Source organism: Drosophila innubila (assembly GCF_004354385.1).
Source record: "Drosophila innubila isolate TH190305 chromosome 3R unlocalized genomic scaffold, UK_Dinn_1.0 2_E_3R, whole genome shotgun sequence".
Lineage (NCBI taxonomy): Eukaryota > Metazoa > Arthropoda > Insecta > Diptera > Drosophilidae > Drosophila > Drosophila innubila.
In genome coordinates, this window is record NW_022995380.1 from 23,213,607 (window position 1) to 23,236,206 (window position 22,600).

A 22,600-nucleotide genomic window follows, 5' to 3' on the forward strand; every position below is an offset into this window, starting at 1 on the left:
TTATTATTTTTTTTAGTTCTAAGCCGAATTATTAACAATCTTAAGATTTAATATTAATATTTAAATTCAAAGTTCCAAATTAGTTTATAGTAAAATTTAATTATAAACAATTTTTAATTCAATCAAGTTGTAGGAATTCAAAATGAAAATATATAAATAGAATAATATATATAAAAAATGTATATACCAATAGAAGTATTCGTACAAATTAACTGTCTTCTCTGCTATAAACAAATATTTCGTTATTTTGTGATAATACCAATCTGTTGCCATTCTCATATTTTTTTGTCATTCACAACGATTGTATAGATTGGCCTAAAAAAGCCAACTTGATGGAAATTTCTATAAACGTTTTTGTTTTCATATTGTATACTTTGGTGGTTTTGTATTTGCAACATTTTGTCAACAAATACACGGAATTCGTGCGCAGTCTTTAGATGAGTATGTTGGGACTGCAATCCTACGGGAGCTCCTCCGAGGGCGAGTCGGACAGCGAGCAAGGCCAGAAGCAGGAGTCGGAGCAGGCATTGCCCGCGCATTTACAGCCCGTGGACAAAACACATTCGCTATCCACAGCTCTGGCTGTTTGTGCAGCACCCGAGGTGGTGCCAATGGGTGCGGTGGCTGTTTCGCGGACGCTGGATCCAACGCTCAAGGAAGTCGCATATAATCCACGCTACGATGAAATGTATGCACCGGTCAAGGGACCAGAGCATCCAAATCTGACCATGCAGCAGAGGGCGCCGCGGAATACGCTAGCTGGTTACGTGGAGAAGGCGCACATAAATGCCTTTGAGTTCGAGAATCAACGACGCACGTTCCACACCTACGGTTATGCCTTGGATCCCACTGTGGACGAGGACGCCGATGGCAAGTCATTTGTGGGAGACTTGCAATCCGCCTACGATGACAATGGCAAAACAGTTTTTGAGGCGCCCAAGTCGAAAAAGATGCGCAAGCAGGAGAAAAATGATAATCCAGAGGATGTTGAGGGCTTTCTAGGGCCATGGGGCAGGTTTGAGAACGAGGTAACTGTAGCTAAGCCCAATGAACAGGAACGCGCCGAGTTGGATGAGCTGCTCTCAAAGCGACACAAACGAGGACGCATTCCCGAGGACAAGCCGCTCGAGGAGAAGTCCACGCTGCACAGTAAGTATTCCCGATACTGCATTAACTGGATGATAAATATATTTACCTCATTTCTGTTGCAGTCAAGGATGCCTACGATTACCAGGGACGCTCTTATCTGCATGCACCACACGATCTCGGCGTGAATTTGCGTTCGAATGCACCACCTCCAAAATGTTTTCTTCCCAAGGCGCACATACACACCTGGACGGGTCACAACAAGGGCATCTCATCCATACGCTGGTTCCCCAAGACGGCACATCTTCTGCTCTCCGGCTCCATGGATTGCCGTGTCAAGCTGTGGGAGGTCTATGGCGATCGGCGTTGCGTACGCACCTTCTCGGGTCATCGACAGGCCATCAAGGATATTGCGTGGAACAACAAAGGAACCCACTTTCTGTCTGCCTCGTATGATCGCTACATAAAACTCTGGGATGCAGAGACCGGCGATGTCGTCTCGCGCTTCACAACCCGCAAGATGCCCTTCTGCGTCAAGTTTCATCCGGATAACAGCAAGCAGCATTTATTTGTGGCCGGCACCTCCGACAAGAAGATCATTTGCGTAAGCTAATCCGATAGATACAAGAAGGAAACTTTACTAATTGCTCTTCTCTTTAACAGTGGGACACGCGCAGTGGCGATATTGTGCAGGAATACGATCGACATTTGGGTTCAGTTAGTACCATTACCTTTGTGGATGATAATCGCAGATTCGTGACCACATCGGATGACAAATCCATGCGCATTTGGGAGTGGGACATTCCAGTGGACATGAAATACATTGCAGATCCAACAATGCACTCCATGCCTGCAGTCACATTGGCGCCCAATGGCAAGTGGATGGCCTGCCAATCGCTGGACAACAAAATCGTGATATTCTCCGCCCTGAATCGTTTCAAAATGAATCGCAAGAAGACCTTCACCGGACACATGGTCTCCGGCTATGCCTGCCAACTGGACTTCTCCCCCGATATGAGCTACCTGGTGTCGGGCGATGGCGATGGCAAATGCTACATCTGGGATTGGAAAACAACGAAAATGTACAAGAAGTGGCAGGCGCACGAGGGCGTCTGCATCAGCGCATTGTGGCATCCACATGAGGCGAGTAAATTGGTTACTGCCGGCTGGGATGGTCAGATTAAATATTGGGATTAATTGATCATTAATATTCTAAGCACAAATGTATAAACGAACTCTGTAAACTGACTAAATGAGAAAACAACAATGTTAACCTCATGGAAATTTTGCTTACCTTTTTTTAAATTTTACATTTTAACTGATAACAGCGCAATGCTTGTAAATCTTTATATTACGAGAGTTGTTTAGATTTAAATTTGGGATTAAATACGAATAATAAACAATTCATATTTAACACACAAATTTATAAAAGAGCTCGTGTAAGCAAACTAAAGAAGTAAACAACATTAAAAGTCTTTGTTTACATTTTGTGGGCAGCTGATAACAGAGCGCATGCGCAGTGCTTGCCAAACTGTGCAATATGGCGCTCAAACTGCGAGTCCACCCCGAGGGCACAAAACATATGCGATTGTCAGCCAAAATCAATACTTTTCACAAAAGCAAATCAACAGAAATTGTTTAAAAACGCAAGAATTGCATATAATTAGTGCAATTCGATGTTAAAAGACGCGTTAACAGCGCTGTAACTTAACTGTAAAGTCCTTACAGCTTGAAATAATGTGAAAATTGTGAAATTACAGAGATATAAATATTGTAACCAGCAAATAAAACACTTCCACTTTGAAGCAGACATGGCTAAACCGCCGACAGACACCTCGGGATTAGGCTATGCCTATCATCTGCCCTCTGGCGGTATTTTGTTGAGATTGAAGAATTCTCTATCCCAGTTTAGTGATTTATTCAGCGAGTTCAACAAATATATTTCACCTGCCTTCTTTCATGATCGGTGTGAGAGATCCGTTCACATGCGCATGTATTCGATGCACAAACGTGAGTTTGTTATGGTATTTCTTGGATTCTTCACCTGCTTCGGACTCGGCATCATCATTGGACTGACGGGTCCGCCCATCACAACGACAGACGCTTTGACGGCACAACAGATTCTGGCCAACACAACGTTGGCTCAGAGTAAAACGGTGCTGGCCACCGGACCATTTGCCATGAAATCTCCTCTGATGACGACATATTCTCAGCAGCTTTGGCTCATTGCCAAGCTGGTCACGGATAACAATGATGGTGAGAGATTTATAAATTTTCTTTAATCTGATTTTTTAGTAAAATTTTGATTCATGTTATAGTATTATATCATATTTATATTATATAAAAAGTTCAAAATAAGAATCTTAATAATTGTTATTCGATTTCCTCCTTTTTTCTATTAAATTCTTTCCTCATCTCCAGATGAACGCTATGACAAGAGTTTTCAGATCAGCGTCTCCATCGATGGCATTAGCGATCAGCATAAACCACTGAGTGTCCTTGGAGCAAGTATGGCTCACAATCGCACAAGGCATTTGATTTGTGTTCGTAACGATTGTGAGGAATTTACGGTGATGCATTTGGGTTTCCTGGATTATGCCCATTATATTATTACAGTGCGTTTTTTGGGACTAGAGTCGTTTCATCAAAAATACAACATCAGAGCAATTACTTTCTATGTGAGTACCTTGAAGTCGCCTTCATTAAAAGTGGAAACTAAAATTATATTCTTTCAGTTCAAGACGTACAGTCCAGAGTTTACACAGATTGAGATCTGGTTTAGATTCATCTTTTTGCTCTTCACCTTTATAGTCATCGTAAGTTTGTCAAATCTAATGTAATGTTATTCACGCTATAAAATATTTTTCGTGGAATCTTTTGTTACTCTGTAAAAGTATTAGTAACAGCGGCATTCTCACATTAAAATTTCTTGCCTGTTAATAGGGCTGTAAAGAGTGTGAAGCGATCATTAACATTTCTTTCTCTGTTAATAGTGCTGGTATGCTCACACGCTGCGAAAGTATCCCGTTTACGATTGGTCAATTGAGCAAAAATGGATCTCTGTGCTCCTGCCTCTGTTGCTCCTCTACGATAGTAAGTATCACATGGATTCCAGCTGAACAGGGTACTTATATAACTTATTTTTGCATAGATCCCTTCTTTCCCTTGATTTTTCTGATGAATTCATGGCTGCCGGGTATGTTGGATGCCGTTCTCCAAGCGACTTTCCTCTGCGCCCTGCTCATGTTCTGGCTGTGCATCTATCATGGATTAAGGCAGAATGAACGACGCTTCGTTAGCTTCTATCTGGTCAAAATTATCGTCGTACTGCCTATTTGGCTGTGTGCCATCGTCTTGGCCACTTGGGAGAAATGCAACGAGCTACGGGATCCTACTTATAGTCATTTTGTAGATACCAAGAACTATAATGTGAGTACAGTTGAGTGTTCATTTATAACTCAATCGTATTTAAAACTCTTCCTTTCTCTCTCTCTAGGGCCTCAAGATGTTTTTCTACATTGCCTGCTGCATGTATGTGCTCTATCTGGGTCTGCTACTCTTAAGGGCTTACACGGAACTACGCTCCATGCCTTACTTTGGTAAGCTTGCTTTAAAAAAGAGTATAAATGGATTCTTACTACTTAAAATCACTTGGGTTTTCCAAATTATGATAAAAATTGATATTTCGTAAGGAAATCGGTTAAGATTTGACAAAGTTTGTAGTTTTCAAAAAAGTATTGAAAAAATTGATTGATACAAAAAAAAAAATGGATTTTCCACTTTTGATGCAAAATTGAAATAGAGGCCAAATTTTCATAAAATTGATGTTCCGCAAGTAAATCGGTTAAAATTTGGCAAAGTCATGTCAGTTTATAGTTTTTCAAAAAGTGCCAAAGGTAAAGTATGGGAAAAAAATTTAGTTTTTGAATTTCGATTCAGAATCAAATTGTAGATTCAATAATCATAAAACTGACATTTAGGGTGCCTCTACTGTACTTTAAATGCTTATTCTCTACCACATTTTCTTTGCAGACATCAGGTTAAAGTTTCTCACTCTGCTGATGCTCTTCGTGCTGTCCATATCCATAACGGTGACCACTTGTCGTTTTGGCTTCGGCATCTTGGAGGATAACTTTGTGGCCACTTTGAATACCACCTACCGCAGTTCGGCACAATTTATGTGCTTTTATGGGCTGTTAAATTTCTATCTGTACACCATGGCGTATGTGTATTCACCTGATGGTCGCTTCGCCCAGGCCGAATTGGCCGTTACCAAAGATAATCCGGCCATTTCGATGATCGACGATTCCGATGAGGATGTTGTCTACGGCTCCGATGAGGAGTCACGCCGTCCCCTCACCTCCGTTGGTGGCGCTGGCAAAAATGATTACGACAGCGATTAACATCGAGTCGAGGGAGGAGCCTATCATATTTAAATCATTAATGTTCCATTGAGCACGAATTAAATCGTGTCTCATTATTTGTACAAATTATGTATTCTACAATTATAAACATTCAGCCAAGAGTTTTCGACTTCGTTAACTAACCAAAAATTTAAGTAAAATTAATTATTTGTTGTAAATCAGTTGTTTTCTTTAAGACTTTTCCTTGTACTTTTCCTGATTAATGACATAGTTATTCAATGTCCGATTTCTCCTATAAAAGTGGAAGTGAATACTGGAACAGTCCTGTATAATAAATCACAGTTAAATTGTTTAATTTACTGATTTATCCTCGTAATGATCCCCTTTTTATGCAACGAATTGAAACAGTTATTATAAGCGAAAAGATTACCATTATTTTACTAGATTGTTTATTACATAATTAACACATTTCGCCAGATGAATTACAGGCAAACAAATAGCTGACTAGGCAGCTTCGTTAATGCCAATCTTGTTTTTGGTCAAGAGACCGCTGTCACCAACATCCGAATTGTAACCAGGGCGATATTTCATGCCGGGCGCCTATTAATAAATCCAAAAAATAAAGTGACAGTGGGATTGAAATGAAAATGATCAGAAATTGACTTACATTGAACCAGACATCGCGCCAGACCTTGCTGTCGTCGGCACTGCGCAGCAGCTCGGGCACGTCGAAACGGGGCACATTGAAGTAGCTCATCAGATCGGGCTTGTCGTGGCAGAATTTGATGCGTGCCTCGCACCAGTCGTTCTCGAGATGGAAACGCCAGTCGAGCATTTTCTTGTTATGGTGATCCTCTTCATGCTGAGCGAAGTCCAGGCGTTCGATATCTTCGACAACAACCTCAGCCTCGCCACCGGACGACCAGTCGTAGATGAGGAGCTCGGCATGGCCAGAGATATCCTTGAGATACTGCTGCTTGTACAGAGTGTCCACATCGCGCAAATACTCCTCAGTGAAAGCTTTCGATTTCACCTCATGCTCCAAGTTGCGTGCCTTGATTTGCTGCTGCACTGCATTCACGGGCAGATCCAGATAGATGACCAAATGCGGCTTTAGCAGCTCTCCGATGGTATTCTGGCGAATTTCATTATAAACGGAACGTGCACCGCGTGACACGTAGCCCTGACGGTACATGGCCTCCATGAAGACAAAATCGGAGTAGGGACTACGCTCCAGGACGACGCCCTGGCCCGTGGACAGGATGTGCTGCAGTGCATCAATATACTGCGAGTAGCGCAGCATATACATGCGAATCTGGAACAATGCAGCCTGATCATGCTTGGGATTCTTGCAGAAATCTTTAATATCGTAGCTGCGACAGCTGGGCGGCAATTCGGGATCCAATTTACGCATATCATAGCCATATGGATTGATATAGATCATATCTAGATCGACGGCCGGATAGTAAAGCATGTCCAGCTCCGCAGCCAGCTCCTGGGCGAATTTCGTCTTGCCCGCAGCAATTGGACCCTCAACGCAGATGACTTTGGAGTTCTCATCGAAGCGCTTGGAGGTCTTGTCGAAGAATGAATTGACCACGCTGTACTTCTTCGTCTTGTATGGATAGGGCGCCACCTTGGGCACACGGGGTCCACCTCGCATCGTTTTGCCGGAAATGTTGCACTTCTGCATGAAGGCGGCGGACAGCGCATTTGTCTGTGCCTGCAACAGTGTGGCAGTGGCAGGTGCAGTGGCACTGCGGCATACAAGCCGCGTCAGGCCAACACGAAACACGGCAGTCATGCTGCAATACACAAATATCAACAATTAAATATAATCACAACAATATTTATAACATTTTTGTTGGCATTTTGTGGTGTCTGCTGTTACATCACACGAGCATCTAAATATTCTGTTGCTGCGAATTGCAGTTGAAGTTGGCGTTATTTATATTCTTTATGTTGCAGCTGTTACACAAAAGCCACGCTCCAAAATCAAATGTCCAGAATGTTTTTACTTTTGCCAATATCCATAGTATTTACTCACTTTTAAAGCGAAAATCGAAAATCTATCCAAAAACAATTTCGGCCCAGGTGTTTGGTGTTGATAAACGACAAACTTTTTAGCGCCAATCAACACTGGGAACAGAGTTTACAGCCTTGCTGGTTTCTGTTTGTTTGTTTATTTATTATTTAAATAATATTTATTGAGTGCTTAATTAAAGTTACCTTGTATTTGTTGTCAGCATAACACTTTATTTCCAGAAAAAAATTTACACGGTCTACATTTTTCTTTTATGTTTTGATAGCCTGACAACTCTGCGCGTAACCTCGCTGCAATTTGTCACTTTTGTTCACAACTGGCCTACACCATGAACAGTAAAAACATCAAATAAAACTGTTTGCAAATTCAATAGAAATCAAAGAAACACTTTGGAACGCAATCGAGGCAAACATAAAAGTAAGTGCAACATGGTCAATGTCCTGTCATTTCTCGCAATTCTTACAACGAGGAGTTACGCAACTTGAGAATCTGCTCGTGACACAGTTTGTTGACTGATGCAATAATATCTTGCAGGAATTGAAATTTAAAGAATGGGCAACACAGCGATAACCAAAGTCCAGATGGAGGCATCCAAGCGCATGGCCGCTGGTGGCTCACCTCCGCCGGAATGTCCCATGCACCAGAAGCAGGGAGAGAACACATCTGCCTCGGCCGTACCGCCACATCCCAAAATGCAGGCCGCCTCCGAGTGTCCAGTAAAGCACGACAATAGTGATGTGAATCCACTTAATATGATGCCACCGGCTAATCAACAGCCGGCGCCGGATCAGCCCTTCCCATTGCCCACAGACCGTCAGACATCGACCATACCAAAGGTGACCGAGGACGGAACCACTCAGTTCTGGCAATATCCCAGTCAGCAAATGTTCTGGAATGCCATGTTGCGCAAGGGCTGGCGCTGGAAGAACGAGGATGTGTCCCAGAAGGACATGGGAGACATAATACGCATTCACAATGCCAACAACGAACAGGCCTGGCAGGAGGTACTTAAATGGGAGGCGCTACACGCCAAAGAATGCGGCAATCCGCGTCTCAAGAGCTTCGGCGGCAAGGCCAAGGACTTCAGTCCGCGTGCCCGCTTCCGCAGCTGGCTCGGGTAAGATTGAAACACCTTAATATACCATAAACTTTAATTCAATTTTTATTTACAGCTATGAGTTGCCTTTTGATCGCCACGATTGGATTGTGGACCGTTGCGGCAAGGATGTGCGCTATGTTATTGACTACTATGACGGTGGATTGGTTGACAAGGATTACCGCTTTGCCCTGTTGGATGTGCGTCCGGCCATGGATTCAGTGGACAATGTTTGGGATCGCATGCGTGTGACCTACATGCGCTGGAAATACGAACTATTGGGGAGCTTCAAGGACGCCGGGAGCAGCAAAGTGTCTGCTGGTAGCGAATAAGTAATTTTCAAATATTGTAAACTTAACTAAATTAATCGAATGCAAAATGACCGTTATACAGTTTAGGCTGCACTGCTGTCTGGCATAAATACATAAAACTTGGTGCCGTCTGTTATAAAAAAAGCGAATCAAAACTGTTTTTACTTATTGATTTATATCATTTTTCAGTTTAAAAGTATGGCTGAAGCATGATGAAATTATAATTTCACCATGGTGTATACAAAATCCATGCGGCCAAATCTTGTGGGTATTTTTAAAACCATTTGACATTCGCGCTGAATTTTTGTATTTATATCGATATGTTGAAACAATCAGCGAGCGCAATATTTAAATATGAAAACGCATTTGAGTATATGGGTAAGTCGCGACCACAAAACATTAAATAACATTGCTACAACATTTAATTTAAATAGTGTAAAGTTTATAATTTCAAGTTGGTTTTCAGGTCAAGTCAACAACAGATAAAATGGATATATGAAAAGTTGTAGAAAATTTGTCTGTCTTATGGGAACAAGCGATTACAGTAAGAATCAGCTTTTACAGACAAAAAGCTCTTCTTAAAGCTTTCTTCTGAGCAATACTTTTTCCCCTTTAGAAATATTCCATTCAGTGAATGTCAATCCAGTTTGTCCAGGGTTGTGTGTGTGCATGTTTATTGTGTTCTTACGTCACGTAAGACTGCCATACGTCGTTAATTGTTTTAAGTGGAGCTACAACGTCGCTCCAGCGATCAGTCATAAATGTTGGCAGCCAGAATGCGTTTCGTGCAATATTTGCGTAAAGGTGACCTCGCCAAACGTCTTGGCCTGCTTGCGGAAGATCAGAAATCTCTGGTCGAGCTGTCCGGTGTCGATGGTTTGCCGTGTGATCTGAAAACATTGATTGCACAAAGTCCCAATCTGGAGGAGCTTGCGCAAAAGGCTCAAAAGCAACCGAAGTTGGATATAAACGATGACGTCACTCTGCTGCCACCACTCACGGATCCGGGTAAAATCATTTGCATTGGCCTTAACTATAAGGATCACTGCGATGAGCAGAATAAACCGGCACCCAAGGAGCCCATGTTCTTCAGCAAGTACAACAACACTTTGGTCGGACCCAAAGATAATGTCATAGCCCACAAATCATCTGATGTATGTAAGATAAATATGTTACAAGTGGAATATTACTCATTCTTTTCTTTTCTTATCAGAAAATCGACTGGGAAGTGGAGCTGGTGGTCGTCATTGGCAAGGTCGCTCGCAAGGTGGCCAAGGAGCGGGCTTTCGACTACGTCTTTGGTTACAGCGTTGCCCAGGACATTTCCGCCCGTGACTGGCAGAAGGAGCGCAATGGTGGACAATTTCTGTTGGGCAAATCTATGGATACCTTCTGCCCACTCGGTCCGGCCGTGGTGCACAAGAGCCTGATAAAGGATGTCTATGATCTGCCGCTGAAAACATGGATCAATGGCGTGGAGAAGCAAAACGGCAACACGGGCAACATGATCTATAAGATTGACGATGTCATCAGCAGGCTGACGGAGTGAGTCCTTAATCCGACTATTCTTAGTTCCTTTAAGACTAACTCCCAAACTCTTATAGGACAATTACATTGCTGCCTGGCGACATTATCTTGACGGGCACACCCAAGGGCGTTGGCATGCACCGCAGTCCGCCAGAGTACCTTAAGCCGGGGGATGTCATCAAGACGGAAATTGTCGGTGTGGGCACCATGACCAACAATGTTGTGGCATCTTAAAAAGAACCCCAATAAATGAATTGTTAATACTGTTATTAAAATAAACAATGTTTTGCATTTAATCAATTATTAATTTACACTTTAAATGATTTCGATTTGGTGGCAAAGTACTCATCGCGCTTGTGGTAAGGAGCATAAGGATCGTCAATGTAGTGCTTGGGTCGACGCCAATAGCTCGTGACCATCTTGTCCAGCAACCAGCTCTGGTTGGCATTGGTTAACACATGCTGGCGCAGACGACGCTTCAGTTCATTGGACTTCTTAAACAGTTTCTTATGGCGGCCAGAGTGTGTCCTGATCCAGGCTCCCCAATCCAGGCGCTTGAAACGCTTCAGCACCGCCTTCACAGTCTTCCGCTTGCCCTTGATGAGGGAGAACTTTGTAACGCTGCGGGCGGGCAGAGCTGTCAGTGCCGGCAATTGCAACAACATGGGTGATGACGCTGGCGTCATGCTGCAGGCTGGAAGCAGATTTATCCTATTCTGGGCGGGAGCAGACGCTTTTATCAACTGACTGAAACATGCTCGCTGCGTTTCTTGCAGTGCAGAAGCCGGCGACACTCGGCAAACACTGCGAAGTGCTAGAAGCAATAAATATTTAAATAAGCTGATGTGTATTTAAGGAAAGACACAACTTACCACCAGTAACCAGTGAACGCAGCATTTTATGATTTTTAATTCATTAAAATGTTGACCAAACTTTTTTTGTTACTCAGTCGCGTAACAGTCCAGAACGATCAGCTGTTCGCCAATAACACATGTCCGTATTCTGCTATTCACAGTTCACGCTTCACATTTTATAATACAGGGCTGAAAAACATCGTTAGTGGAATCATAAACGATGAACTATCGATTCTTCATTGAGTATTTAGAAACTTATTTAAGTAGATGCTGGTTCAATCCAAATAATTTTAATTAATATAATTTAACAAATGCAATGCAATAAAAGGAATGAATGGAATAACACAATTGTCAAACGTTACTATCGATTATAATCATCAATGATTTTGCAGCCCTAGTGTGGTGGCATATTTGAAATGAAATGCTTAAAATTTTATTTAGTTTTACATTTTGTATTTTTTATTATGCTCGTAGCCAGCAGTAAACTTGAGTCAATTTAAATTTACAAATTCCTGTATATTTATTATAGCACACATGCGAAATCTCCCAGACACAAGTGCACGAATGGAAGAAGCTGGATGTAATCGCTTGCCATTCATATGTAAACGTGCATATCACGTCGACGGCAAGGGAAACAGCAGTCGGTATTTGTCGTTGGAGAGAAATTGGGCAGGAAAATTATTAACGCCGCCGGTCAGGGCCTGCAGCAGACACCATCAAGTAAAATTATCAAAATTCTTTGGCTACATAATGTATCGACTAGCAGTTATAGAACAGTGCAAGTGTGCAGTGCAGGTAATAAATAAATAAATGTGTTCAACAATGTGACAATCATTCGTGTCGGTCGTGACGTCTTCTGTCCCCGCCCCCCTCACGCACCCACAAACAAAACCAATTGCAAAAAATATACAAGCGAACTTGTTATGTCATATAGCAAATGCAGTTAATATGCAAAAAATGTCCAAAATTCCAGCAAATTATCATCAGCAGACAATCGAAAAGTGTTTCAGTGTCCAATCAGAATCCTTTACTTTTGTCTTTCTAGCGCACTCTGCCACCCACAGGCAACAGACACTACAGCAACAACAGAAGTCACGGCGGCAATGGACAACACCAACAACAACAACAACGGCAAAGGAGTAGTCTGCCCCCACCACCTCATCTACGCGAAGCTGGCTTTGGCAAAGTGATGCTCCTGCTGACACCACTGGCTGCAGTCGGCGGCGTTATTACCTATGCCAAGTGAGTGGTTTTCCCCAATCCCATATATACTCGAAACTGATCAGAGTCCAACGTTTGCAGGTACGACAAAGGTTTCCGCCAAATGGTTGAGAAGAATGTGCCTGGCGCCGAATCGATCATTAAAGTAACTCTCAGGGAGGAGCCACCGTTCCAGGATTTAACCAAAAGTGTCAACGAACAATACGACAAAGTAAAATCGACTTTCAACAACGTATCCGATTCGGTTAACTCAGTTACTAGCAAAGTAACCGGCTTCTTTGGTGGAAACAGTGCACCGGAAGTGCCACCCACTCCAATTAAACACATCGACCAGAAGAAGCAACGCTCCGAGTCGGAATCGGCCAAGCCAAAAACAACTGCCCCAATTGCAAAGAGTGAGCCCCAAGTGGCCGTCATCCCGGTGCCCGCTCCAGCAGCGGCTCCAAAGCCATCGGCGCCCAAGGTGAGTCCTCTACCTCAAGAAGTCGTGGAACTGGAGAAGGCCATTGAATTGTCGGCCCAGCTGGCTGTCAAGGAATATAACACGGCCATTGGGGTGCTGAAGAAGTACGTAAATGTCTGCACTGTAATCTCCGGATGCTTAAATATTCTTCATGCAGGTTTAATGAGGATGTGCGACATGTTGTGGACAAGGCTGTAGAACATGGCGAAAACTCGCTCTGGCGTACACTGAAAAATCGTGCTGGTGCACGAGACACGGCCGTATCGACGGCTGAACGTGCAGCTCGCGAGGCACAGGATAAGATTGGTAAAGTCTTCTAAGAGTAACTGCACTTGGACCTCAAGTAAACTCCCTTTTCAATTGCAGATCGCTGTGAACTTGCCTTGAGCAAAGCAGTCACATCCGAGAACCAGGAGAAGGTGGAGCAGGTGCGTAACAAGATTAAGAAGCTCGTCGAGCACATTAGTCAAGTCAAGGATGAGCTCTACAGACATAAGGATACGGCGAGCGTCTCTGATAAATATTGGCGCAGTGTGGAACAAGCACGCAACTATTTCATCGATGAGATCGAGTCCATCTTTCCTGGCCTCAATCTCTCCGATAAGAAATTGAATATATCCAAGGAGGATTTGGATTTATTCATTCTGCACGCCTACTCCCACGTGGTGGCCTACCAAAAGGAGCTGCAGCGCCTGCAAACCGATGGTGAACTGCGTCTCAAGCGTGCCATTGACTCCCTAAAGGGTGACAATAGCTCCAGCGCTCTGCGTGCCCAGTTGGAGTATCATTTGGAGGCGGAGAAGCGCAAGCTGGCCGTTGAAAATCAGAAAAAGATATTCCAAATCCATGCCGATGCTGATAAGCAGCTGCGTTTGCAGCTCAAGAAACAGGCCGAAGCGCACACGGATCACATCAAGGATATTGTGGCTCAACGTGAAACGGATCTGACGCGCAGCTTCAAGCGTGAGTTGGACGACAAGTTGGCAGCCGAAAAGGCCAACTATAAGCTTCAACTAGCTGCTATGCTGGGCAAGCTACGCGGCATGGATACGGCTCTGGCTGGTAAGCAGATTATTGCATTGTCATTCAGTTTGTTGTCAAGTAATTTGAGCTGAAAAACAATCGAATGTCTCATCCCCTATCTAATCTTTAAGATAATTCCAAAGATTCGATTGTTTTCCAGTTTGAAATATGTTTAGCTAGCTTTATTATATTTATGATAAATACATTCCCAAATGCTGCTTTAGAAATAGAGGATGAATTTAAAGGTATTCCCAAGCTTATGATAATTTAGGTGCAAAAGTTTAGATTCATTTAACCACATTTTTAATCATTTTCACAGAGCGAGCTGAAACGGAGCGTTCGGCTAACCAGGCGCAAGCCTTGTGGGCTGCTTGCCAGGCTCTCTGGGCTTCGGTGCGCACTGCCACGCCCGGCGTGCACTACAAGGAGAAGCTGCGACCTCTGAAGAACGAGATCAATGCAATTGCCAAGGTCGCTGGTAAGTTCGCTTCATTCCCCAAATGAAAGCGAAACCTGTTTAATCTTTGGAACTGCTTGCAGAGGGTGATGAACTGGTGACTGCAGTCTTGAAAAATATGCCCAAGGAGGCACAGGAACGTGGTGTGTTCCCAGAGGATGCGCTGCGTGAACGTTTTCTGAACGTGGAGCGCATTGCACGGCGCTTGGCGCTGGTGCCGGAAAATGGAGGCAGCCTTCCTATTTACTTCCTCTCATTTCTGCAGTCATTGTTTATCGTGCGACCGGATAATCCCATTTCCAGAGATGAGCTTGACAACAAGCCCTTTGACTATAATAAATTGGATACCTACGACATTTTAAATAGAGCTAGGTAATTAATTACTTGCATCATATTCATCTCATATATAATTAATAAGTAATATATTTGATTTTCTTTCAGGTATCATGTGGATCGTGGTGACTTTTTGCAGGCGCTTAAATACTTAAACTTGTTGGAAGGTGCGTCACGAGAAGTTGCCAGCGATTGGATGAAGGAGACCCGCCTCATGTTGGAGACACAACAGGCGGCTAATACACTGATGGCTCATGCCGCAGCAAGCGGTTTGTTGTATTTGTAGATTATGTTTTCCTACACGTCATCCTTTTAGTTTGCAAATGATTTATTGTAATTTCACTTAAATGAAAAGTATATCAAACAACAAACAAAAAAAAGAATTATTACTTAAACATTGATTGTTTTAGATGCAATTATACAAATTTTAAATATAGAAGAAACCCCTTGCTGAAGGGCAATGAAAAGCGCTGTTATTGAATTTATGCATAAGGATTGACTACTTTATTTCGCATTTTTCCTAATTTTTGTATTTCACTCTCGACAAGATCACCTGGCTTGAGAAAGCTCGACGGAGTTTGATAAGCGCCGGCACCAGCTGGCGTTCCAGTTAAAATGATGTCACCAGGGCAGAGGGTCATAAACCTGTAATATAAATAATGTACATATAAATCACGAGATGTTGGTTGTAGTAATTGTTCTATATACTCACTGAGAGAGTCGATGTATAATGTAGTCTATTTTAAAAATCATATTCCTTGTATTGCCGCTTTGTCGTTCCTTACCATTGACAATAGTCTTAATCCACAAATTGTTCACATCAGGCACATGACATTTATGCACAATAACCGATCCCAATGGACAAAAGGAATCCAAGGATTTACCCAACAATGTTTGACCACCAAGTAATACATTCCAATCCCGTGCAGTAATATCCTGAGCAATCATATAGCCAAAAACACAGCCCATAGCCTCGACCCGTGGCACATTACGGCACTTACAGCCAATGACCACGGCTAACTGGCAGCCATAATCAATGCGCTGAAACGATAATTAATCATGGGCAGTCAAATATATTTAGGCAAAATATATTCAGAAATGTTGAAGAAAAATCAAACCCGCAGAAATTATTTGAACGGATGCGAAAATCCTAGATATTCTTAACTTATCGCGATAACGGAATTTTTATTATATTAAATTTTTTTATATAATGGAAAATTAATAGTTAATTCCCTAATAATCAAATCAAAAATTAAAAATTATGATATAAAGGAAAATGATTAACCTACCTTGGCTACATGATGAGCACGTATGTTGTCCAGAGCTCCAGTTATTGAGGTGTTAAATTTAACAAAAAATTCTGGAAATTTTGGTATTCGAAGATTTTGCTCATTGCAGCTGTCGTAATAGTTGCACGTAACACCAATGATCTTGACCGGTGCATCAATTGGAGGCAACAGCCGAAGATCCTCCATCACGTCGTTCACTTCCAGGAACTGTGAGCTATCGAGAAGACTGTCCATGCAATACCTTTGCTGTATGAACTGCACCATGTCTGTCGCGGCACAAGTTAAGTTGGACAATTCAATCATTTTGCACCCATTCTCAGAGACCATTCCCAATCTCTTATGTGTGTCTCCGGATCGTATATATTGAACAAATCGACATCTCGGTCTATGGTATTCGTTGTGACAGGAGGAGATTATTGATTCCAAAGGGTTGCCCCTTAAAGGATATTTATCCAAAGGTGCCGCTTTCGCATGTATTCTCGCGAATCCCAAATGATTACGCAGCAAAGATACTGCAGCTTTCATAGTTTGGCTTCATATGTATATACTTCTCTATTATGAATAATGCTCTAATTTGTGCAAATCTAATTAGCCAAATACACCGAACTCCTTGAATGTGCAATTTTACTCCTGAAACTTAAATTTAGCCTTACAAATTTGAAAATTGAATCAAAACTAAATATTTCACATTATACACCGCCGTGAAACAGATTGAAAATACACGTATAGAACCAGGATAGCTTTGATCGATCAACTTGTTGAGTCAAGAGTCAAAAAGGATCCAAAGTACGTGTACTGCATATTAAGAAAGTCTTATATGAGGATGATACGTATAAAATGTATAGAAAAATATATTAATTGGTAATCAAATATAAATCAAAGCTCTTTCGCCTCCTCTATAGTGCATTTGCATTTCACCGCCTTGGGAATCCAACTTGTGTCTGCTGTAGAGTAGAAAAATTTAAGCCCATTTTAATACTACTCACCGTATTAGCATTACTCTCTCTCTCTATCTGTTCGCTGTCAACTTTATATTTGAATAGAGCGCCCAATATCGATAGATCGATTTTCCGAATATGCGCGATTGTTCTTATCGAAAAATTCAATAGATGGATTCAATACATGATGTACATTTATATTCGTTGTTAAATTATGATTTAAACTACCTTTTTGTGTGTTTATATATGTAACTAAAAAAATTTTGAATGTGAAAAAGATGTCAATAAATTTATCGAAATCTTATTATTTGCGATTACTTAAGAGCAACCCTAGTCAGCTGTTACTGTTGGTTTTCGATTGAAATTTTGCACAGCAAAATTAAAGATTTAAACAATTAGACAGTAGGTCAATTGAAATTACTGCAATAAACACAATTGTCTTACGTACGATCAACATGTCGATGCTGGCTAAAAAACTGGGACGGACATTGGTGCAGGTAAGTAAAATTGGCAGTGTGTTGCACAGTGCTTACATAAACACTTGCCAAGCGCTTTTGCCGTTGACGATTTCGTCGCCTTTGCGGTCACAAATGCAAAATTTTTGAGGTTAAAATCCTCGCAAGAATAGAAGGTTTATTAATAATGGTTTCTCTGTTGGGAACAGGCAGCAGCGGTGCGCAGACTGCATGTTTCGGCGGCTGTCGGAGCTCAGGTGTGTACTCAACAGCACTTAAAGTGTGTCCATAAGTTAATATGTGGTTTCTTTTGCAGGAAGCTGCCCACAGCGGAAATAGAACATCCTGCACTCTAATTCCCGGCGATGGTGTCGGTCCCGAGTTGGTTTATTCCTTGCAGGAGGTCTTCAAGGTGAGTGCATAACATTGGAGTCCACATGAACATGAAGTCTCAAGGATTTCCATTGCTTTCAGGCAGCAAGTGTGCCTGTCGACTTTGAAGCTTACTTCCTGTCCGAAATCAATCCCGTGCTGAGCGCCAAACTTGAGGATGTAGTGGCTTCCATTCAAAAGAACAAAGTTTGCATTAAGGTAAGTTTTAGATGTGACAACCTCAATGACTGATGATTGGTTGAGTTTATCTGTTTCTGTTCCCACGCAGGGCATCTTGGCCACGCCCGATTACAGCAATGAGGGCGAACTGCAAACGCTCAACATGAAACTGCGCACAGATCTGGATTTGTATGCCAACGTTGTGCATGTGCGCTCCTTGCCTGGTGTGAAAACCCGTCACTCCAACATCGATACGGTCATCATTCGCGAACAGACCGAGGGTGAATACTCAGCGTTGGAGCATGAGTCTGTGCCCGGCATTGTGGAGTGCCTGAAAATCGTCACTGCCAAGAAATCGATGCGTATTGCCAAGTTTGCGTTCGATTATGCCACCAAGAACAACCGCAAGAAGGTCACAGCGGTGCACAAGGCCAACATCATGAAGCTGGGCGATGGTCTGTTCCTGAAGTGTTGCGAGGAGGTCTCCAAATTGTATCCCCGCATTGAATTCGATAAAATGATTGTCGACAACACGACCATGCAAATGGTGTCCAATCCCAATCAATTTGATGTCCTGGTCACCCCTAATCTGTATGGTGCCATTGTCGACAACTTGGCATCCGGTTTAGTTGGCGGCGCCGGCGTCGTTGCTGGTGCTTCTTACTCAGCGGAGACTGTGGTGTTCGAACCGGTAAACAAACGTTGATTTTAAGCTATACATACGATTTAAATTTATATACCTGCTTTTTCAGGGAGCACGTCACACCTTCGCCCAGGCTGTGGGCAAGAATCTTGCCAACCCAACGGCAATGTTGTTGTGCGGCACAAAGATGTTGCGTCACATCAATTTGCCCACGTACAGTGAAGTCATTCAAAATGCCATCAACCAGGTGCTCAAGGACGGCAAGGTGCGCACCAAGGATTTGGGTGGCCAATCCACTACGGCGGACTTTACGCGCGCTGTCATTGCCAATCTGCACTAGGCCAAAAGGCAGTAATAGCCACAATAATAGCAGACCAAATTGAAGGATCCCGCAATCTAATAGAGCTATTGTCTAAAAATTGAATTGTCATATAGGTTTTAAATTTTTAGTTCGCTTTCACTCAGTATGTTTGTCTCCCAAATTTAATTGCATTCTTTGAGTATTATTTCTGGCGAATATTTAAGTTTAGTCCAATTACCTCGCCCCCCTGCCTCCCCAAAAACTATTCATAGTTTATTAAATTGACCGTATCCTTTATTATTATTTTGTGATTATATATGTATTATAATTTTTGGCAAATCTCGAATTGTATTCGAATTTAGCCGTCAACTTAATGGTTTACAAAACAAAAGCTAAACAAAATGCAAAATCATATATTCATTTAATTTAAAACTCAAAGTGTACCGAAAACTATTTATGTCAACCAAAATGGCGAGTAAAAACTACAAATAAATTAAAAGCTAGCAGCCAAGACAAAAGTGCTGGCTATTTAAATAGATGAAATAAAATTTTAAAGCTTTGGTTTAGATTCAAAGAATAATAAGCTAAACTCTTCACAAGAAGTTTTAGAAAACATTCCACAATTTATTTGAAATTACCAAAAGATTAGTACAAAAAATGTTACAACAAATTTTGAATATCAAGAGCTATGATCCCTTTGGCTTGGCTAATTCTATAAGACGTGGTGATGCTTTGGCCTTGAGAGCTGCCGGCGAGATGGCGAACGGATTCTCACGTATGTGAGTATTCTCAAACTCCTTTGGTTCGGCCAACTCCTTGATGCGCGTTGAGGGCTTGTATTTGAGTGCATTTGGAGAAATGGAGAATGGATCATCCTTCACATCGCCAGCCAAGTTGGCTTCGTTTTTAGCCAATGGTTGGGCCATTTCCTTAATGCGTTCACTCGCTGTATAGAACCAAAATAGTTATTATTTGGTTGGTTAGCATATGGATAAAGATGTACTTACGTTTGTATTTCAGGGCGTTGGGCGACACCTTCTCTGGCTCCTCATTGGTGTGAACGTTCGGGCGACTGACTGGCATAGCCATTGTCTTGATGCGATCCGATGCCGTGTAAGCCTTCATGCCGGGTGTCAATTCCCACGTTGGTTTCACAATCTCCTCGACCACCTTCGGCCGCGACAATTTCTTTATACGCTTCGCACTAAACTCACCCGCTTTACGCTCCTAGGGATGGCATTAAGGAGTAATTTTGAATAAAGTATTTATTTTGTTTGATGTGGATAACTTACGGGCGTTGGTGGCTCGAGTGGAACTTTAGGCTTTGCTAGCTTCTCAATGTAGGCTGCTTGTTTCTTCTTCTCCTTCTCCGTGGCCTTCTTCTTTTTGACTCTATTCATGAAAAATAATATGGTTAGTTATTTGCAGGGATCGTAAATGATTATTATATATAATTTTTTATTTATTTTTCGCTCAAATCATTGATGAAAATTCTTGAAAAATTATCATAAGTTAACTTTTATTATATTTAGAATATAATGATTACTTTCCCTGGTTATTTGTTAAAGGAAACTTACGGTTTCTTCAGTGGCTGCATGTTGCCTAGACGACTGTAGAGGGACATGTAACTGTAGCGTAACCAGCGATTTAATATGCTCTCGCCAATCCTATCTCCAATTTCCATGGCATGTTGCCTGCGATAGAGCAGTCGCCTAACAGTGGGCAATGCTAATTGTTCGGTTCGGGTGTTGCTGGGCAAGTCGGCTGGCACAATCTCAATGGTCTTCTTGAAGGGACAGGCACATTTGGGCACAAAGCGACACTTGGGATTAATTGGTTTTGCCAATTCCATTATGCGTTTGCTCTTTACAAACGTATTCTCATGTCGCTTGTAGAGCTCACTCAGCTCCTTCGAGATGTCCTTGATGAAACATTGGGCATCATAGGGTATACGATTTAGCACTGGACAACAATCAGGACGAACACTGTCGGCCAGCTTCAGACCCGTTGTTAGCTCAGGACTTAGATCACATTTTAATCGTTTCATGGTCAAAATAGATTAATCTTTTACTACTCTTTTACTTTTTTTTTTTTCAATTTTCACTTTACAATCAATTTTATTGGACTCTGCGAAAGCAAACAATTTGAAGTTAAAATACGTTTATGGGATCCTGAAAAGCCTACTAGAATATTACAATCAAACACTTTCGAGAGAATTTCAATAATGGGTTTGCAATAAAAAGAAAACTTCATCCAATGAAATTGATAAATATACCATGTTATTAATAAAGAAAATGCACCTTTTGCTGTATGTTTTATTAAATTTTTATTGACAGTATTTATCAAAATACTGATAGCTCCATGTTCACATCATTACAAGTTAATAGTTGTTGTTTTTGTCATTTTGTAAGAACGTTCTTTAGTTGATTTGTTGCCATTATAAGTACATACCTTCTATTTGTTCACATACATATACACAAATCTAATCTTTTACTTCTTTTTTTTTTTTTTTAAGTTTTTACAATGATTTTGACATGTTATTTTGTTGTTCTTGTTGTTGTTGTAACCTATATACGCTTGCTATTTCAACAATTGCAATTCAATTGGAAATCAGCACTCATTGTTCTTGTTCTTGATGTTGTTGGCATTCAATTTGTTTTGGAAACAGAAGAACGTTTTTGTTTTTATTTTTGAAATCAATATTCATGATCCATGATATAATTTTAGCATACGTACACAAATATATAAGTAAGTACTATAAATTTGAATTTATCATTTACTAAGTTGACATAAATTTTGCTAATTTAATTTGTTAAACTTTTTAATTTTAATTTTTCCGTTCATTCTTTTAATGTGTTTTACAAAACCCACCTAGCAATTCATTATATTTTGATATTTTATTTATTTATTTACACCCAAAATTACACCAAATAATAATTATAATTTTCTATTTAACTAAATTTAGTTTTCACTTCTTGTTATTATTTTTTTCTGACGCTTACACAATTCCAACCAAATACTTATCTTTGATATTCTTAATGGAATGATTTAAATTTTTGTTTACCGCATATCGTATACAAATTTCTTATTCATAGTTAAATCTTCAATGTCCGGGAGCTTTGACTGACTTTATGACTTTATATAAGTTTTAATATTACCAAAGGGTCACTTATGTACATATAAATATGTGTAAGTACATTGAATTTTTATATACTCATTATAATTTTTGTTATATTTTCCCTAGACGTTCCCTAGATTTATGTTTTTTTGGTAGCTTCTAAATTATTTGCATTTAAGCATATTTATTTCAGAATTTCCGAGTTTTAATTTTAGATTTTTTATGTTTTGCCAAATGTGTTTAATCAGTTATCAAATAAATTTTCTTGTTTGGTCCCTGAAGCTGTTGAGTTTAGATTAACGATAGCTTTATTCATATGTGATAGTTTTTGCCCTTTTTCTAGCCAGGTCTAAAAAATTGCCAGTACATTAGTATCTTGGTTCCAAAGTGTTTAGTGGGTTCAACTAAAGTAAATCAAATGATAATTAAATTCGATCCAAACTGCTCTCTACGAGTATCATTCAAATGCTTCGCCAATTTACCAATTTGCATGTATATTTGCTTTTGTTTAATGTGAAAATGGAG

General features: G+C 41.1%; 10 protein-coding genes across 11 annotated transcripts; 6 read left to right on the forward strand and 4 right to left on the reverse strand.

Moving 5' to 3' along the window:
- Window positions 1–295: 295 nt before the first annotated feature.
- LOC117791835 (pre-mRNA-processing factor 17) lies at window positions 296–2,370 on the forward strand. Its single transcript, XM_034631735.1, has 3 exons — window positions 296–1,149; window positions 1,212–1,690; window positions 1,750–2,370. Exons 1-3 carry the CDS (start codon window positions 438–440, stop codon window positions 2,281–2,283), a joined length of 1,725 nt encoding a protein of 574 aa, XP_034487626.1. The 5' UTR covers window positions 296–437; the 3' UTR covers window positions 2,284–2,370.
- Window positions 2,371–2,704: 334 nt separating this feature from the next.
- LOC117790116 (transmembrane protein 181) lies at window positions 2,705–5,668 on the forward strand. Its single transcript, XM_034629402.1, has 7 exons — window positions 2,705–3,342; window positions 3,508–3,764; window positions 3,822–3,902; window positions 4,080–4,179; window positions 4,238–4,515; window positions 4,583–4,685; window positions 5,119–5,668. The coding sequence occupies exons 1-7, from the start codon at window positions 2,898–2,900 to the stop codon at window positions 5,487–5,489; spliced, it is 1,635 nt and encodes a 544-aa protein (XP_034485293.1). The 5' UTR covers window positions 2,705–2,897; the 3' UTR covers window positions 5,490–5,668.
- A 196-nt stretch (window positions 5,669–5,864) lies between these two features.
- Window positions 5,865–7,592, reverse strand: LOC117790117 (NADH dehydrogenase [ubiquinone] 1 alpha subcomplex subunit 10, mitochondrial). The gene is made up of 3 exons (XM_034629403.1): window positions 7,498–7,592; window positions 6,118–7,255; window positions 5,865–6,050 (listed from the first exon to the last, which is right to left on the reverse strand). The coding sequence occupies exons 2-3, from the start codon at window positions 7,252–7,254 to the stop codon at window positions 5,955–5,957; spliced, it is 1,233 nt and encodes a 410-aa protein (XP_034485294.1). The 5' UTR covers window position 7,255; window positions 7,498–7,592; the 3' UTR covers window positions 5,865–5,954.
- A 155-nt stretch (window positions 7,593–7,747) lies between these two features.
- Window positions 7,748–9,052, forward strand: LOC117790122 (cytochrome c-type heme lyase). Its single transcript, XM_034629409.1, has 3 exons — window positions 7,748–7,911; window positions 8,029–8,611; window positions 8,667–9,052. The coding sequence occupies exons 2-3, from the start codon at window positions 8,046–8,048 to the stop codon at window positions 8,920–8,922; spliced, it is 822 nt and encodes a 273-aa protein (XP_034485300.1). The 5' UTR covers window positions 7,748–7,911; window positions 8,029–8,045; the 3' UTR covers window positions 8,923–9,052.
- Window positions 9,053–9,633: 581 nt separating this feature from the next.
- On the forward strand, window positions 9,634–10,732 carry LOC117790121 (fumarylacetoacetate hydrolase domain-containing protein 2). Its single transcript, XM_034629408.1, has 3 exons — window positions 9,634–10,055; window positions 10,115–10,446; window positions 10,506–10,732. Exons 1-3 carry the CDS (start codon window positions 9,663–9,665, stop codon window positions 10,660–10,662), a joined length of 882 nt encoding a protein of 293 aa, XP_034485299.1. The 5' UTR covers window positions 9,634–9,662; the 3' UTR covers window positions 10,663–10,732.
- LOC117790124 (39S ribosomal protein L35, mitochondrial) lies at window positions 10,704–11,443 on the reverse strand. The gene is made up of 2 exons (XM_034629410.1): window positions 11,301–11,443; window positions 10,704–11,242 (listed from the first exon to the last, which is right to left on the reverse strand). The coding sequence occupies exons 1-2, from the start codon at window positions 11,323–11,325 to the stop codon at window positions 10,737–10,739; spliced, it is 531 nt and encodes a 176-aa protein (XP_034485301.1). The 5' UTR covers window positions 11,326–11,443; the 3' UTR covers window positions 10,704–10,736.
- A 444-nt stretch (window positions 11,444–11,887) lies between these two features.
- On the forward strand, window positions 11,888–15,150 carry LOC117790115 (MICOS complex subunit Mic60). 2 transcript variants are annotated; one of them, XM_034629399.1, is made up of 8 exons: window positions 11,918–12,077; window positions 12,328–12,524; window positions 12,585–13,070; window positions 13,124–13,272; window positions 13,333–14,028; window positions 14,309–14,467; window positions 14,530–14,818; window positions 14,888–15,150. In XM_034629399.1, the coding sequence occupies exons 1-8, from the start codon at window positions 12,033–12,035 to the stop codon at window positions 15,063–15,065; spliced, it is 2,199 nt and encodes a 732-aa protein (XP_034485290.1). In that variant the 5' UTR covers window positions 11,918–12,032; the 3' UTR covers window positions 15,066–15,150. The 2 variants fall into 2 exon arrangements, with proteins under 2 accessions (XP_034485291.1, XP_034485290.1); XM_034629400.1 differs by lacking the exons at window positions 14,309–14,467; window positions 14,530–14,818; window positions 14,888–15,150 and adding an exon at window positions 14,214–14,304 and having other exon boundaries at window positions 11,888–12,077.
- Window positions 15,151–15,252: 102 nt separating this feature from the next.
- On the reverse strand, window positions 15,253–16,730 carry LOC117790120 (fumarylacetoacetate hydrolase domain-containing protein 2A). Its single transcript, XM_034629407.1, has 3 exons — window positions 16,069–16,730; window positions 15,492–15,820; window positions 15,253–15,424 (listed from the first exon to the last, which is right to left on the reverse strand). The coding sequence occupies exons 1-3, from the start codon at window positions 16,591–16,593 to the stop codon at window positions 15,262–15,264; spliced, it is 1,017 nt and encodes a 338-aa protein (XP_034485298.1). The 5' UTR covers window positions 16,594–16,730; the 3' UTR covers window positions 15,253–15,261.
- Window positions 16,731–17,327: 597 nt separating this feature from the next.
- Window positions 17,328–19,505, forward strand: LOC117790118 (isocitrate dehydrogenase [NAD] subunit beta, mitochondrial). The gene is made up of 6 exons (XM_034629404.1): window positions 17,328–17,503; window positions 17,671–17,718; window positions 17,778–17,873; window positions 17,936–18,052; window positions 18,123–18,704; window positions 18,766–19,505. Exons 1-6 carry the CDS (start codon window positions 17,462–17,464, stop codon window positions 18,994–18,996), a joined length of 1,116 nt encoding a protein of 371 aa, XP_034485295.1. The 5' UTR covers window positions 17,328–17,461; the 3' UTR covers window positions 18,997–19,505.
- Window positions 19,506–19,560: 55 nt separating this feature from the next.
- LOC117790119 lies at window positions 19,561–21,037 on the reverse strand. Its single transcript, XM_034629406.1, has 4 exons — window positions 20,535–21,037; window positions 20,250–20,349; window positions 19,965–20,184; window positions 19,561–19,903 (listed from the first exon to the last, which is right to left on the reverse strand). The coding sequence occupies exons 1-4, from the start codon at window positions 21,002–21,004 to the stop codon at window positions 19,644–19,646; spliced, it is 1,050 nt and encodes a 349-aa protein (XP_034485297.1). The 5' UTR covers window positions 21,005–21,037; the 3' UTR covers window positions 19,561–19,643.
- Window positions 21,038–22,600: the final 1,563 nt, after the last annotated feature.